This window comes from Phalacrocorax carbo, chromosome 1 (assembly GCF_963921805.1).
Source record: "Phalacrocorax carbo chromosome 1, bPhaCar2.1, whole genome shotgun sequence".
Classification (NCBI taxonomy): Eukaryota; Metazoa; Chordata; class Aves; order Suliformes; family Phalacrocoracidae; genus Phalacrocorax; species Phalacrocorax carbo.
In genome coordinates this window covers 115,545,917-115,562,828 of record NC_087513.1, presented here as the reverse complement: position 1 = coordinate 115,562,828, position 16,912 = coordinate 115,545,917, and the positions used below count along the sequence as shown (strand labels likewise).

The window sequence follows — 16,912 nt, the reverse complement described above, 5'->3', positions numbered from 1 at the left end:
GCAACGACAGTGTCTTTGTATGTATGTAGCTATAGATTATAAGTTCCTTCTGGGATACTGCATGAGACTTGCATGTTATTTTTAAAAGTTAAGGTGTCTTACTAAGTTGAAGCTCTCTCTTTTTTCAATATTTCAGAATGTGAATTCTGAACTAATATGCTTATATGTGCATATACATACACATACATAGTCATGTATCATGACATTTGGACTCGAGTGCTTGCTCATCTCTCACTATTTGGGGAAAAGCCCTAAATCCCGTATCATGGTCTAAACATGGCATTGTACCAATTTAATTTTTGAAGATCAAGGGTTTAGGGGGAAAAAAAATATTCCCTTCCCTGCAGTATTTTGTTTAATTTAAGTAATTTAAACTGGAATAATCTGGTTGTTAGATATGCCTTGAAGGTATTGCTGTGGTGTTTAGCATTTGGGGCGGGGGAAAGCATACATAGTACAGTAGGCTCAGAAGACTTTATTTAACACTTAAAGAAGGAAATTGCCGTAGAGTTTAGAATCATTAATGCAGTTTACAAATACATTACTGAATATTGCCAATGTTATTGTGAGCAGTGTCCAACATAAAATATTTTATACGTGTTCCTCCCTAACAGGCTGGAAAGCTGAAGGATGGTGCTCGTTCTGTGACCAGAACGATTCAAAATAACTTTTTTGATAGCTCCAAGCAGGAGGCCATTGATGTTTTGTTATTGGGAAATACCCTAAATAGTGATTTAGCAGATAAAGCACGGGCTCTCTTAACCACCAGCAGTTTACGCGGTATGTGTCTTTCAGGATTTTAATCTGTCTCATAACTATTTGGTGTAAGAAAGCTGTATGGAGTCTGTTTTCAAAGCAATATTGGAAAGTATAAGTGCTGTTTTATGTTCTGTTGGCTTATTAAAAGATTAAAGTTACTTCTGCTTTACTAACATTACTGAACTAACATGCTGCAGTAATTTCTTTACTGTTTATATTTTGTTGATGTCTGGTGGTGTAATAGGTAAATATTTGTGGAGCGTTATTTGTCAGAACTTTACTGTAGATGCATGTTAGGTTCTGTTCAGTTCTTCAAATCCATTTATAGCAAGTGTTCATCATGACAATTATGTGCTGAATTTGGGGGACAAAAATCCTGATTTATTAAAATATTAGGGGTTTTTATTGTTTGTTAAATATCTTCCTTAATTTGATCTGTTATGTCAGTGAAGAAATTCTCACCATGGTGTTAAACTACATAGAAAGCATTTATTCTTGTCTCAAGCTTAAAAATGCTGATATTTACCTTCATTTTGGTTTCTAAGGCACTGAGCAACAAAAGGGGGGTTGGTAATGGAAGAAAATTTAAGGTAACAGGAGCTATCGGAAAATTCCCGATGACCAATTTTCCATCACAAAACGGTTTTTTGTGAGAAGTCTTTTCCCAGGAAGGTGTGCACCACAAAAGCTTGTCAGCCTGTGGGTGAAATTCTACATCGAAATCAGAGAGATTTCAGTAAGAAACTCAGCTTAGGCAAAGTAGCCATGTGGGACTTGGGTGGTCTGGTTATAGGAAGGCGGTTCACCTAATCAGAACAGGGAGCTGAACCACAGCATCCTGCATCCCCAAACAGAGGTGTAGCCTTACATGGTCCCCAGGACTACAGTCATGTCCCATCCTTCTGCATGTCTGATGGGCAGGGAAATAGTAACTGGGCCAGACGCAGGGCTGTGTTTAGAGTACTGTCCTGGGATATAAAAAAATAGAGGAGCTAATTCTTGGGCAGAGAAGGAACTTAAATTTGAGTCGTCTCAGGTATGAGTGTACTAAATGGTGGGTTATTGCTGGTTTAGGGATTAATAACATTCTTAATTTTTCCTTCCCCCCTTCTCCTGAATACTTCTCAACCTAGAATTAGAAAAATGTGTCAAAGCTTCAGTGCAAATCTGTGGCGCACACAAAAAAACCTTGCCCAACTGTAGTCTTAATCTTCTGGGTATTTATATATTTCCTATGTGGAACATGAAAGAATGTTTTCTTCTCATTTCTTTACCACAAGGTTTTGTGCTATTGTAACTTTTCCTGTATCCGAAACCTGTTAAATTGGCCCTCACCTCAAAATGAATTGAAAGTCATCTTCATGTCTTCTTACTTTCTCTGTGAATGCAAACTGTCCTTTCAATATTTGAAGCTCCTGTCAGCTGAGGAACTTTAATCCCTCTTCACTGAACATAATGTCTTTGCATTGTCTGCTAGGTGGTGAATTAACTAGAGAGATACTTCATCATATGTAAATCCATTATTAATAAAGCAAGAAAAGAGAATTTGTTAATACCGTTGTGGAACAGCTTAGATTTTGCAGCATAAAAGGTGTGCTTTAACTGATGCAAATGGTTATGTGTAATAAATTGCATATTACAGCATGTTCTCTCACATATTGCTGGAAAATTAAAATTAATTACTTATTTGACTAATTTTTTTCTTGTTTCCTTCTTACTGCATCCGTAGTTTCAGAGCAATCATTGCAATCAGGTATAGTATAGTAAATTAAGCTGTGAATATCTGAGCAGCTGTTGTTCTTCTCTGGCTTTTTTTTTTTTTGTGCCTGTTTGCATAATATTTGGTTGTGGGCTCATGTTTTCCTGGTAGTGTTTGTATCTGGCAATCTTGTGCCCCCAAATCCCTTAATCCAAGAAAAGCTCCTTAGTACAAGGAAAGAGAAAATATAAGGGGTGAAAAATGTTACAGTTGTGCTTGGGTGTGAGTTATGAGAAGAGGCAAACAATTCTTTGGGTGTTACTTTTGCAAATGCTTTATTCTAGCTGTAGAGGATTTTGCTTTTTTAATCTGGTTTGGGAGCTTCTGTATTTTTGTTTTGTCTGAATATTTTCTTTAGGATAAGAGGTAAAATTCTATGGTACAATTCGTAACTTCATCATATTTGCTGTTAGAAGGCTTGTGTTCTTGTGTGAGACAGGCTGATTTCATAATATCTCCCAGCAAAGGATAACATTGTCCTGGAATGATCTGAAACAATGTGCTGGCACTTGTGTTTGTGGAGCAAAAGTACAGTCAAAACCACTGAGACATGGTTACCTCTGCATGTGGCACAAAATGAAAGTATTAGAGCATCTGTTTAGGTAAAATTCTCAGTGAAGAGAAGGCCTGAAGAGTGGACTTTATAGTTAACTCTTCTACTTTGAGACATTGCAGTAATATCTTGACCAATGTCTGTGGTGTTGGGCTTAAAATAAGGGAGGTTGGCTTTGGAGGATTCAGCAATTCTGTGAACATGAAGAAGTGATATGTAATAAGAATGTGTAAGTATGAGCCAGATAGAGGAAAATTACATGAAAGATCTCTTCAGTTTAGGAAAAGTGAAAACTCTTAGTGATTATTATAATAAGTTAGCAACCTAAGCAACATAATGCCTTTGAACTTTGTTTTCAAAATCTTCTAATTCTCAGTGGAAATTCTCCTTTTTGTTGTAACTTAAGCTATTTGTGTGAAGCTGCTCCACTTGGGGAGATGTGAGAGATATATATATTAAAAATGTATTTTTAAGGGAGAGCTGCGAATACTTGTCAGCTGTGCAATAATTCATCATCTCCTTGTTCCCAGAAACTATTATTTTTTTAAATATTCCTAATGCTCATATGTTCAGATTTTACTATGTGTTGAGAAAATTTAAATGGCGCTTTCTGAGCTATTGCCTTAATAGGGTTCACTGTGCTGCCTGTTGGAAGTAGGTTCAGTGAGACCAGATCAGATGCTTAGTTTCTGGGTGAGAGCAAAAAAGTACGTTCTTAATACCTTGGAAGGTGAAGGGAGAGGAGGAGAGAGAGAAACAAGGAAGCTCTTAATTGTTCAGACAAGTCTCCCATTTTAAGAGAATAGTGAAGTTCTATACAGTATCCCCTGAACCTGTGTGCTTGGGTAGTAGCCACTAGCCCCGGCTACTGAAGATTGACAGGGGAGGATACTTGGAAGAAAGCATGAGGATTTGTTGTTGGCGAGATTGTTATTCAAATACATCTGAAGTGTTTAAAGCTTCCTTTTTTTAGTCCTCTTCCCCCCCCACCTTTGGAAAACCACTTCAACCATAATCTGTACTTTTGAGCTTTAAATGTGTTTTTTTTCCCCCTTTATATTAATCTCAGCTTTGCCTTTTCTGTTAGTGTTTTACTGTATCTACTTAACTCTTACCAAGTACTTAGTGAAATCTGAGACACAGGTAATGTACACCTGAAATGAACTGATTCACTGGCATTTTGTCAGTGTTAAAAACTGTTTATTGGAGTAAACAGTCACATTGTCATTGATGATGTTACTGTCTAGACTATATCAGTCTAGCTTATAACTCATGCAGAGTCACACGTCAACTGTTTTTTAACCTCCTGATGTAACATTTCACTGTGGAGTTGATCTGGATACAAATTGCATTTTTGAAGCATATCTACAGTAATTTGGATGTTGTACTAAAATAGTTCAAGTTCAGTTGCATGAAATATCCCACCAAGGATTTTAAATTAATATTCCTTTTGTAGAACTGACTTCCAAATGTCTGCCTGCCTAGTATGAACAGCAGTTAAAGTATTTTCGCTGCAGAATCACAGAAAATGTAATTAATTGGATTTTTTACATTGTAGACTGAGACACAATTTTGTTGAAAATATAAATAGCTAGAAATGTGTAGGAAAATAATGTATGCAGGAGGCTCATGAGCTTAGAAAAGCAGTTCGCTCATTCAGTATTTTGGAAAACAGATTAAAATGTCGTTTCTTCTGTTTATTCTAATTTAGAAAAAGAGTCATTCTACAATTTAGAAAGCTTGCTAGTTTAAAGGTATGAATTTCATGTTTGTAATAAGTGTGTTGTCAGTTCACTGCTAAAGTTAGATTCAATCCTGGTAAGATTTTTCACATTACGGGTTCATGACAATGTCAGAAGTTAAACAGGCAATAATTCAATTCTGCAGCTTTTCTTAAAAGCTGCTTGGTAGCAAATATTAATTATTGGAGTAACTACTTAAAATTAAGCTGAAAATTGCTAAATCTGCAAAAGACAAAGAAGAATCTAAGGTGGAAAGAATAAAAGTCCAAGCTCTGTTTTTAAACTTGCTCAGAGTACTACAAAGGCTAATCTGTGCAGATCTTCAGAGCTGTCTGTGATCCCATTTTGGGTTCCTCAGGTTCAGCTAATCCTTTGGATGATTTTGGTATATTGTGGCCACAATATTTCTTGGACTGGTTTCTCTTCAGTGGTCAGGTGCTTGGATGGCTTCTGGCCTTGACCCTTGGAGGCTTTTCTGGCATTTAGTGGATTTCTTGACTTAACTGTTACCCAGCCTGTAGACATATTCAGAAGTAGACTCAGTATTTGGCTCTCACTTGAAGGTGTAAAGTGGTCAGTTGACTCTGTGCTGTTTTGTTGACTTCGTTTACCTGGATTGTGAGAAGGAAAATATGATCCCAAGCATGATCTGCTTGTAGTACCCCAAGGAGACACTGGTCAGTTCATTGTCTTTTATATGTGATTAGCCCATATATGGATATGTGATTTGTTCAGCTGTGAAAGAGTTCACAAACAATAAATATATTATTTTCTTCTGTTGATTCCAGTTTGTTTCAAAACCACAAGGGCTAGAGAATCCCTGACTTTTGTTTTAATTGTATAGCCAAGATTCAGTAGCAAATTTAAAGGTGGTAAACTTAAAAAGAATAACTAAAAAGACAACAGCAGCTCACTAATCATCCTCTTTTGGAGATTTGAATGAAAATATTGTGCTCAGTAGCTGACCATTTTGCAAGACAGCACACACAGTGAAGGGAAGAATTCCACTGAAAATTTTTTATACAATTCTCACAGGGGCTCATAAACATAAGAGTATTCAAAACAGGTAAATTAATATCACTTAGGTAAAGTACAATGCAAACAATACTGTTTACACCTGATGCAATTTTTATTCCACTGAGATTAAAAAGCGTAATTTTTAAAAATATTCTGATCTGTTCCTTTACATTAGGAAATTTATCTGTATATTATACAGCTGATTTATGAAGGGACTTTTACAATATATGTAAATCTAGCGTCTGCTCATTGAAGAATACTTTTTGTTTGTTTGTTTCTCACAATGCCCTTTACAGATGGGTCATTACTCTCTCTGCCATCTGGCAGATAGAAACAAGGCACAGAGAAGGGCTGGTGTGACAGAGAAATGAGTTTAATTGTTCTGAATCATAGCTTATCTTCCTCACTAAAGCAGAATTTTAGGAATTCAACTGACCTGCAAAATAAGTCAGATTTATGGCTTACATAGGCATACTCTAATATGATAAAATAACAAACCCTATCTATTTTAGTAAATGTAGTGTATCAATCATTTTTACAGTTCTAGAAATTAACGTATCTATAAATTGTTTTTGTAATGGAAATTGAATTTTGTAAACATAATCTGTGAAAATGAGGTAGCTATCTGTGGTGGCATGTATGAAAAATAATGGTTTCGGTAGGGAATCACAGGTAGGGGGAAAGAATGACAGATATTTATAAAACGTAGAAATTATGTTTCTTTTATATATTATTTATATATATATATGTTACTTTGGACAAATTACTACTGTCTTTCATTCAGTCAGTATCCTACCCAGACAACTAATATGTCTGCAAATGTACTTTCCCTTGTGAAAAGCTGCATTCATCTTGCTTTCACAGTTTAACTTTCTATATGTCTGTGCATGGATTCGTTGCCAGTTTTTTTAAGGGAAAGATCTCATTGCCGAGTTTTCGGAAGAAACATTCTATATAAAAAAATAATGTCTTTTCAAATGTTTTTGCAGCATCTGTAAAAGTGCTAAAGAGTATGTGTGAGAACTTTTATAAGTATGCAAAGCCGAAAAAAATTAGAGTCTGTGTCGGGACATGGAACGTCAACGGGGGGAAACAGTTTCGAAGTATTGCCTTTAGAAATCAGACCCTCACTGACTGGCTTCTAGATGCACCAAAGTTAGCTGGTATTCATGAGTTCCAAGGTAGGATTTGTATTCTGTCAATTTTTTCTTGAAAACTCTGATTTTCATAATCAGATAATAAACATTAAAATAGATGTATGAGGTCTTGGTTCTTAATTACAAATGACAAATAGCTTTTTTAATGTTTAAATGCAGATCGCAAAAGCAAGCCTGTAGACATATTTGCTATTGGATTTGAAGAAATGGTGGAGTTAAATGCAGGAAATATTGTGAATGCCAGGTAAGTGATACATTCTATACAGTACTAGTTTAGTTGATAATCACATTTTTTGAGTAAAATGTTATTTAACTTATTTTTTCTCCTATGTTGTAATGGTTAGGATTAGTCTGGATTAATTTTTGACTGCATTCCAGTTCTCTCTGCCAGTTTCTGTGCCAGGATTGCAGACTTCATCTCAGCTTTCCATAGACAAGCTGTGATCACTTAGATTGCATATAATGTAATCTCAAGGATCAAAACAGTCAGTACTTGGCCATATTTTGGATTGCGCCTTCAGCAGCTGCTCAACTTTTTTCTTCATTTAACACTTTGGAGGAATTTACCGCCAGTGCTTGTAGTGTTCTGCGGTCTCTGTGCCTTTGCACTGCTGGGAACAGCGAGTCCTGTGAAATTCCTTCCAAAAGTGTGTGTATTGTTGGTATGCCTTTATATAGTGCCTTGCATCAGATTTGATCTGTATAAAGCTAGGCTTCCTTCCATGCTGTCAGTTTTCGCTGTCATTCCATGTATTACATGTGTGTGTTATCGTGGAGTTCGGATTTTTCACTCCTAGCGGAGTGGGTTATGAAAATATATTTTTATCTGTGGTGGGTGATACCAGTGATGAAGTCTTTATGTGTAGTCCTAGGATTGTATTCGCTTTGTCCATTGCTTTGTCTGCCTGTTTTGCATGCTTTCTGGTGTTTAGCAAGCTTTAACTAATTGGAAGAAGCATCTAAAGCCTATAACACTGTTAGCCTTTGCACAGGCTTTTGTCTTGAGGACGAAGTGGCAGTTTATTATCCCCTAATTTCACACCATGTCTAGTTAATGCTGTTTCCAGGTCTGATATTTTTCATATATATCCAATGCTGGCTCTGAAAACTGTAGCCCATTAGGTCTCCAAGGAAATTTCTTCTTGATCTAAGACCATGGGCATCTCTATTTTCCCATATTAACTGAGCTCTAGGCTAGGAAGTAACTCCCTAGAAAAATTCTTAGGGTTTGCTTCTCCCGTCTCGCTTTGGAAAGACAGGAAGGATAGCCCTGGCTCCTAACATTGTCTGTGGCATTGAGAAAAGTGAGATAGCATTTTATAAGGCTGAATTTGAAGTGATGATGTCATGACAGTCTGTAGCCTGTGTCTCTGCTAAGAAGCATTTGAGCACCATTCACGACTCAGCTTTGGCTTACTACCCCAAGTTATAGTTAAGGTTTTTGTATGAAGTTTATTCAACTAGTTCAACAGTTTGGATACCTGTTTAATTTGATTTTAAAACTGGCATTTTTACTCTCACTGCTAGCACAACCAATCAGAAGCTCTGGGCTGCTGAACTGCAGAAGACTATATCAAGAGATTACAAGTATGTGCTGCTGGCTTCTGAGCAGTTGGTGGGCGTCTGCCTTTTTGTGTTCATCAGGCCCCAGCATGCTCCTTTTATCAGGTCAGTGAACACACAGCTGCGCCCAAGTTGGGTCGCCTTCAGTTTGTGTTGTACTGCAAGCTAACATACAAGTGTAGTAAGAAGCATATGGGGCTCTAAAAGAGCTGTTCAATCTTCTGGGGAGCTAGTTCCTTAAATTATTTTATCTTAGTTTTTAAATGCCTCATCAGTTACCAGGGAAGTTGGATGATCCTAGAGGTCTTTTCCAACCTTAATGATTCTATGATCTTATGACAAGCTGAAGTATTATGTTACCAGCTCAGTAGCTGTTGGCATTATTTTAAAATAGCCCAGTGGCCTTACTGGTGAAAGAACAATGTGAAAATGTATTCCTACCAGCATAATGTCATACTTAGACACGCTTAAAGCTGTGAACTTCTGTGCCATTGTATTTGAAGTTTTAATAGTTGTTTAACTCTTTTAGGGATGTTGCTGTTGATACTGTAAAGACTGGCATGGGAGGAGCCACTGGTAATAAAGGTGCAGTAGCAATTCGGATGTTGTTTCACACATCCAGTCTTTGCTTTGTCTGCAGTCATTTTGCTGCAGGGCAATCACAAGTTAAAGAGAGAAATGAAGACTTCGTGGAAATAGCTCGCAAGCTCGGTTTTCCAATGGTAAGCAAAAGTGTTCAAATTGCGTAATGAATAAGAAGTTAAACCCTTTGAACTCCAGCAGTGTCATCCAAAAGCTCTATTTATTTTTTTCCCTTCCCCAGATTCCTGTGGAAATCAAATTTTCTTGGGTTAGGTCTCAGAGATAATTAAGTTCCCACAATTTTTATTTAAGTAGATGATGGCAGAAAGAATAGACCTTTCCAATGCAATGACTGATAGAGATGGTGAAGCATGAATTTACTTGCATTTAGGCATCAAGGATTTAGCATAGGAGTGAGACCTTATAGATTCCTGACATGCAGTAGAACGAAAGCACTGGAGTTAATCAATTATGGGGAAAAAAAATCCATGGGAAGCTGCCCTATTTTCAGTACACAAGAACGATTTTTGCGAACTCACTTTAACTTCTTGTGTACTCATTTTTGTCAAGTTGGATCGTACAGTTCTATACCATATTCTCATGAATGATTATCCAAGTAAACATCATGAAGGAACACCACGTAAATACTTGATAATTTTATCAGGGCAGCAAAATACTTCCTTGAGACTTAAAGCTATCTTAAATTTTGTGGTCAAACTGCCCTTTGTTAGTTTCTATGGCACTGTGCATGTGTCTGGCATCTTATTTTACAGGTGGAATTTTTTTTTTAACTGTTCTATTTGTCCCAGTGGTCATGTTTCAGTTTTTCTTGAAAGTACTGTATTTTTTTGGTCCCCAGAAACAGTTGCCTAAATGCTGCTGTTTTCATCTGCCAGTCTATATGCTTTGATTTAATTATGGGCAATGATAAAATCAAAACAAAGAGGGAAGTAAAAGTTCTCACTTCAAATCCAAGGCTTTGTTTAAACTAACAGAGCCCTTCTGGCTCTTCCTAGCCATGAAAATTATATGTAACTGAGAAGTCTTTGATTAAATGTGAATAATAAAGCCCTCAATTCACAGTTTGTCGGGATATTGTGACACAAGATCCCAGTACAGTGTTTTGTTCTCCTTTGTAAACTCTTTGTGACACAGGTGGTAGTCATCATCTTAGAGCAGATTTCCAAAACAGAAGTAGAAAGATGAAGAATTTTAGAATCCAATTCAGATGACTCATGTTTCTTTAGAAGTGCGAACTATGTGAGGAATGTTACTTCTTTCATATTCTAGATGTGTGAATACCATACAGTTGGCTATGTTGTTCTAACCATAGGAACACTAAATACTAACATGTATTCAGTTGTCCTCATCAGCTAGAAATTCCATATATTTTACAGTTAAAAACTGAACTTCTGCACCCGGAAGTAGTGAATTTGTCACTTGGTTGTTTTTAACATCGTTGTGTGCTTGTGTTTTACAGGGAAGGATGCTTTTCTCCCATGACTATATATTTTGGTGTGGTGACTTTAATTATCGAATAGATATTCCAAATGAAGAGGTAAAGGACCTAATACGACAACAGAACTGGGATCCCCTTCTAGCAGGAGACCAACTTATCAATCAGAAAAATTCTGGACAGGTATCTTAAAAATGTTACCACACTTAAGAATACTTTATTTTTCTTTTTGCCTTTAGCATTTTTCTGTGTTGCGTCTCTAAATCTATATCCTCAGCATGTTTTACTTATCACTTTTGTCCAGGTAGTGGTATGGAAGGGTGGGACATACCAATGTTTAGTAACTTATTTGTAGTAACTGATCTGAAGAGGCAGTGATACAAATCCAGTGACCAGCTGTAGGAGTGAGGCTTTGCTTTCTCTCCTGAAAAGATAGAAACTCATAGAACTTTGGAGTTTACCAGTTATAGTATTTTTCTTATCATTAATTGCAACTATTTAAGAAATACTTACAGAGGTTCTATTGGTAATGTTACTGCTTACTTTAAATTGCTGCAATAATAGGTCTAATGCTGTTACTGTCATTCTGTTGGAAAAAGGAACAGGCCAAACAGCAACCTTTTTACTTAAAAAGAAAAAGGGCGTGGAATAACAAAGTCTGAAGAAGGCTTCAGATTTTAGATTTTCATGGTTTCTTGGCAGGCAGCATGGGGCAAGTAAAGGAATATTTCTAATTAATCAAATTTTGTGTGAAAGCGTGTATTCTTTCTTTCCAGCTTTACGTGGTGATGCTGTAGCTGGTAAAATGAGAGACAATCCTCTGTTGTTAGATTTGTGTGCTTGCCAGCACTTTGATCATAAGCAGTGTTTTTTTTCTGAATTAGAGTTCTTTTCCATTTGTGCTGGTGTCTTCTGCAACAGAACAGGAAGAAAAACACTTGACAATTTTAAAGTTTGGGGTTTTTTTATAGCCCAGTTCCTAGAGAAAAAGAGATGCACATCCAAATGGGCAGACAGCATGCTTATCTGTTAATTCAACCAAAACAAGAGAGGTTCTTGGGGGTGCTTACAGCAGTTATAAAGCTGGAAAGATCTGTGGAAACTACTGGATTATGAAAAAGACTTAAAATAGTCTCCTGGCTGGAGAGAAGGGGTGATATTGCACTGTTGGGGTAATATTCCGTTATTTGGAAGTGGCTGGCTGGGCAGCAGCAGGTATTAGCTGGCTAGTGAGGTTAGCTCCACAGTTGTTGCATGTGGCTGTTAACCAGAGTATATGCTGTCCAGTAAAGGTGTTTACGTAGCAACTTTCTTCATAAAAGTAGGCTAAGAAATAATTACCAAAGGCAAAGAGATTAATACATCGTCTCAGAAGTTACAGACCTTCTGACATTCTGAACATTCATCTTCTGACATAGATTTTTAAATTGATGGGATTTCAATTTTGATTTCCGACAAGAAAAGCAGGCTAACCTGTCATTTGATGCAGGCTTGACTAGAAGATCTAAGTTAGATTTATATTTTAAAGATCTCTGATATGAAGTGAAATTTCCCATACAAGATTAAACTCAAGACTGGAGCTAGTTAACTAAAGGGTTTTAGTTTAAACACTTAAGGAATAAGCAAATCTCCTGGCCTTCTAGGGTCTTGTGTCAGCTGGCTGTTATCTGTTTATGTTGCAAAGTACCCAATGGATTTTTTGATTCCTTTCAATTGACTCTGTATCTCTAAACATCATATGTACTCTTGGCAGATAATTTCACATACTTCTCTTTTTATTCTTGAGAACTTGAGAAGATATGGTGATATTATGTCTCTGATCTTCAGGTTAAATATTGAATGTATTAAGGACTTTTTCCCTTTTTTTTTTAATATAACCTTTACTCCTATTTATTGGTGGGGCGTCTTGTGTTAATTTGGGGAAATGTTTTGCACGTTCAGATGGGTACATAAAATGTAAACCTTAATTCCCAACTTTTGCTGACACATGAGCAACTAACTAATTAATAAAAGTGCTGTGGACAGCATCTGTGTTCTAGATGACCTCAAGTTCTGAATGACATTGGAGGAACAGCATGTTGCTCATGAGCCTGTGTTTAAAGATATAAATGTTGACATACTTCTGTTTAACGATGATCTGTCTGGGTCACTATTTAGTCTTAGTGGCAAACATAGAATGTTTTCAGCAGATAAAATTTGGAGAAGGTTTTATATTATCAAGTGATTTTTTATTTTTTTTTTAAATTGAGATGTGTATACAGGTTTTCACTGTTAGAAAAGAGAATTCTGATTAGTTTCAAGCTGTTTCCCATCTGTTTCTGTCTTCTGGCATGGCACATCACTGCTTTGTTTCTTACAGATTTTTAGGGGATTTTTGGAAGGGAAAATAAATTTTGCTCCTACATACAAATATGATCTGTTTTCTGATGACTATGACACCAGTGAAAAATGTCGCACACCAGCATGGACAGATCGTATTCTTTGGAGAAGAAGAAAATGGCCTTTTGACCGATCAGGTTTGAGTGCTTCCTTAAATTACTTAAAATATTCTTTTAACTGGCTTATAAGATCCATTTAGTGACATTCACAGTGCCAGTGATTCTGAGCTTCTATCCCTGACTTTGTATGAGACAGAAAGCTTATAATAGCATCTGCAGTAAATACAGTGACGCTGAACAGGAGGATCAAGAATCAGATACCAGTTACTGATATTTCAGTAGTTTGCTGTAAAATACTTGCTTTTGGTTTACTTTCTTTTTTCTTTTTTACAAATAGCTTATTTTTTAAAGCATATTCTTGCAATCACTGTGGTTTTCCTCTTTTGTTTTCTTTAATACTGAACATAGCTGAAGACCTGGATCTTCTGAACGCTAGCTTTCACGATGACAGTAACGTCCCTTATACATGGAATCCTGGTACCTTGTTGCACTACGGAAGAGCAGAGCTGAAAACATCTGATCATAGGTTTTGGTTTTATTCTATACATTACTTCCTAATCATTGAAGATTTAATATTCATGTCCTATAGTTTGTTGCTCAGATACTCTGCTTACAGGTTTTTCCTGTGTAATTTTTTTCCAAGGCCTGTGGTTGCATTGATTGACATCGACATATTTGAAATTGAAGCAGAAGAGAGACAAAAAGTTTATAAGGAGGTGATAGCAATGCAAGGACCGCCTGATGGTACTGTAATGGTCTCGATCAAAAGTTCTTCAGCAGAAGAAAACTATTTTGATGATAACTTGATTGATGAGCTGCTTAAAAAATTTGCAAGCTATGGAGAAGTTATACTTATAAGGTTAAAAAGACTTTTTCTTTTTAATCTCTATTCCTCTGCGTTGCGTTGTTCCCACTTATTTTGTGAATAAAGTTACTTTCTTAGCAGGCATTTAAGTTATGATCTGCTTCATTTTTAACAGTTAGATTTCAACTTTAATGTCTTTACAGTTGAAAATTATTTTTATATACCTGTATGTGTCTCAGTTTTTCAGACTTAATTTTTCCAGATACTTTTTATTTTTGAGGTAGAGTATCATATTGACTTTGTCAGAAATCAGTCAGAGTTAAAATTTGTTATTTATATAATTTTATACAAATTTTATCTTCTAAAATTAGGTTAGTAGTTTTAAATGAAGCGAAGATAAAAGGACCCTTGTGAATGTTGCATTTTCACTAAGCTGTTAATGGAACTATAAGTGTTGTGGTGGTTTGCTTGGGATTTTTGGGGGTTGTTTTGGTTTGGGATTGGGTTTTGGTTTTTTGGGGTTTTTTTTAGGGTTTTGTGTTGGTTTTTTTGGTTTGGTTTGGTTTTTTCCCAGACTAGGAGCATAGTCCCAAATCCATACTGTGATGTAACGTGGAACACCTAATACAAATATCTAACCTGTCGCCAAACAATTACTATTGAATGCGTAACTGTAGTCACGTAATTTTTAGGTGGACAGTGCTTTCACTGTGTGATAATTACATGGTTCTCTTTTGCTTTTTTTGTTGTTGTTGTTGCATGGATACATTCAGTTAAAGCTTATTAGCCAATTCTATATATTTTGATGAACTTAAGAAATAATTCTTCTCCATCAAATGAAACATTAAAGACCCTTTAAGACAAGAGGCTTCAAAAATTAGTAGGTAGGATAATGTATTTTAATTATTGTTTCCAATGGACTTTGCAGGTTTGTGGAAGACAAGATGTGGGTAACATTTTTGGAAGGAAGTTCTGCTCTGAATGTTATGAATTTGAATGGTACTGAGGTAATGTAAAAATTACTGAACTTTTGTACAACAAGAGAATATCCAACTTTTTAAAGAATACTTGGGTGGTTTGGGTATTTTTGTTTTTAATTCTTAAACGTTTTTCATGTTCCATACTAGACCATTGCATCTCTTTTTTTTTTTTTTTTTTTTTTTTTTTTCCACTTTTGATAGTCACATAGCATTATGTTGAGTTTCAAAGTCCAGTTAAGAAAAGTATCAAACTTCATTCTGAGGAGGAGGACTGGTAGAGAATTGAAGGTCCTATGTAGAGGGCCATCTTCATCAAATGAGGGATTTTTAAATTATTTTTTTTTAATAATTTAAAAAGCAGAGATTTCACCTTAAGTTTGTAGTATGAACCGGTTTATCATATTTATAGCCTGCAATTATTTAAAATTCAGCATACCTGTACTTCAGTCACTTTAAAATGTCAAAATTTCAGCTCTCGTTGACTTCTGTAGGGCCAATACTTAATTTTGGTAAAAATTTTAATTTTCATGTTCAAATTTTTACTGATCTATGTTCCTGTTAATACTTAGATTCTGTAATGTGATGTTTGCAGATGGATTCTTGCATCTGCTGAGAATTTCACTGGCAGTCCACGCAGGATAAGGGCTCAGTATCGTGTCAGTTTGCAGAATGAAGGCCTGCTGTTTTATCAGCCTCTAAAAATGGCTTTATTAATGTTTATTCCAACAGGAACACTACTCTTTTTTAAAGAAAAACAGACTTGCTATAAAGAAACCAGAAGCTTTCCTATTAACTGAAAAGGAAAATCTTATGAGACAAGTTGTTAGTTTCTCTTTAGAAAAATATTGTATAGCTACCAACAGTTTAAACTACATAAATATACTTAGTTACCAAAATAAAGTGAAAAGTGTAATTATTTTTGTGACGTGTCACTCATCGTTCAGACCCAGAAATTCTGATAGCCTTATTAGTGACATTTTCAGTAGCTTTTTTTCTTTTTAAATCTAGAACACTGAATTTTAATGTTCCTACTCTTAACAATTTCTGTTTTATGCACACCTTTTGGGCAATTCAGCTACTAGGAAGGATTATAAACATAAGCTTGAAAAATCCTGATTGGATCAGAAGTTTGGAAGATGAAATGAATCTAGAGAAGATTAATATTGGGCTGCCTTCATCAACAAGCTCCACTTTGCTTTGTGAAGATGCTGAGGTTACTGCAGACTATGATATGGAAGGTTTGTTGAAATAGTATTCCTTGTCTTGATGTCATAAGATACTTAATCTGTTTTCTAATGCTGGTAGGAAACAGGACTTCAGCAGTTTAGATGCCTGTATGATTGGTGGATTTGATTAATAGTCCTACATGAAATGGTATGATTCCCTTAAAATGTGACATCTCAAATCCCACAAGACCCTTAAATCAAGAGCTAACATCTAATTTGCAGCCTGGTTACTCCGTTACTGCTGAGCAGTGCAGAGTTGAAGCTGGAACTTCTGTAGAACATTTTGTGTTGTTCATATACCTGAAGAAAGAGAAGCCTAGAAGTTATGGAAGAAAGGATTACTACGGTTTTATTGGAGTGTGATGGGATACTTGTCTATTTCAGGCATTTTGAATATCAACATTAAAATATTCTAAATTGACTTTCTACTGTTAAAGGCACGTCCATGCTGAACTGTTTTTTTTAAAACATCATTCCGCCTTTTCAAAGAGAAGTCATCACAAATAGCAGATATCTTGAAATCTACTGCCCAGCCTTCTGAAGAATAAGTGAAGCTTGCCATCTATTGCAAAGCAGGGAAAGAATTTTTGCAAAGGTCTTCTTTGTAGAGTTGACTGTTTCTGGGATTAAGCAACATTACAGTTGCCACAGTATTATAATTACCTATAATATATATCTATAATATGCATTTGGAGTATTTTCAGTTGGCTTGAATACATATGCATTATTCATGTGTAATTTTATGATGCAAGAATCCTACTTTGGTTGTTGAGCTAATTCCTTGGAACTTGAGGGCTCTTTGCAGAAAATCCCATGGCCAGAACCAGGTTATAATTTCACCACTTCTTAAAATAAGTAACTGTTGTTCCCTTTAT

General features: G+C 35.9%; 1 protein-coding gene across 10 annotated transcripts in view; it reads left to right on the top strand.

The window, feature by feature from the left end:
* SYNJ1 (synaptojanin 1) overlaps positions 1-16,912 on the top strand; it is a 68,436-nt gene that overhangs the window by 27,475 nt on the left and 24,049 nt on the right. For 7 of the 10 annotated variants that reach the window (XM_064470784.1, XM_064470779.1, XM_064470762.1 and 4 more), the window contains 12 exons: positions 615-780; positions 2,489-2,512; positions 6,820-7,011; positions 7,147-7,231; positions 8,515-8,655; positions 9,080-9,272; positions 10,613-10,771; positions 12,948-13,104; positions 13,435-13,552; positions 13,670-13,885; positions 14,760-14,838; positions 15,887-16,049. In XM_064470784.1, the coding sequence (XP_064326854.1) occupies positions 615-780; positions 2,489-2,512; positions 6,820-7,011; positions 7,147-7,231; positions 8,515-8,655; positions 9,080-9,272; positions 10,613-10,771; positions 12,948-13,104; positions 13,435-13,552; positions 13,670-13,885; positions 14,760-14,838; positions 15,887-16,049 (1,693 nt within the window). The remainder of the gene's footprint in view (positions 1-614; positions 781-2,488; positions 2,513-6,819; positions 7,012-7,146; positions 7,232-8,514; positions 8,656-9,079; positions 9,273-10,612; positions 10,772-12,947; positions 13,105-13,434; positions 13,553-13,669; positions 13,886-14,759; positions 14,839-15,886; positions 16,050-16,912) is intronic. The other 3 variants (XM_064470799.1, XM_064470754.1, XM_064470747.1) reach the window with 2 other exon arrangements.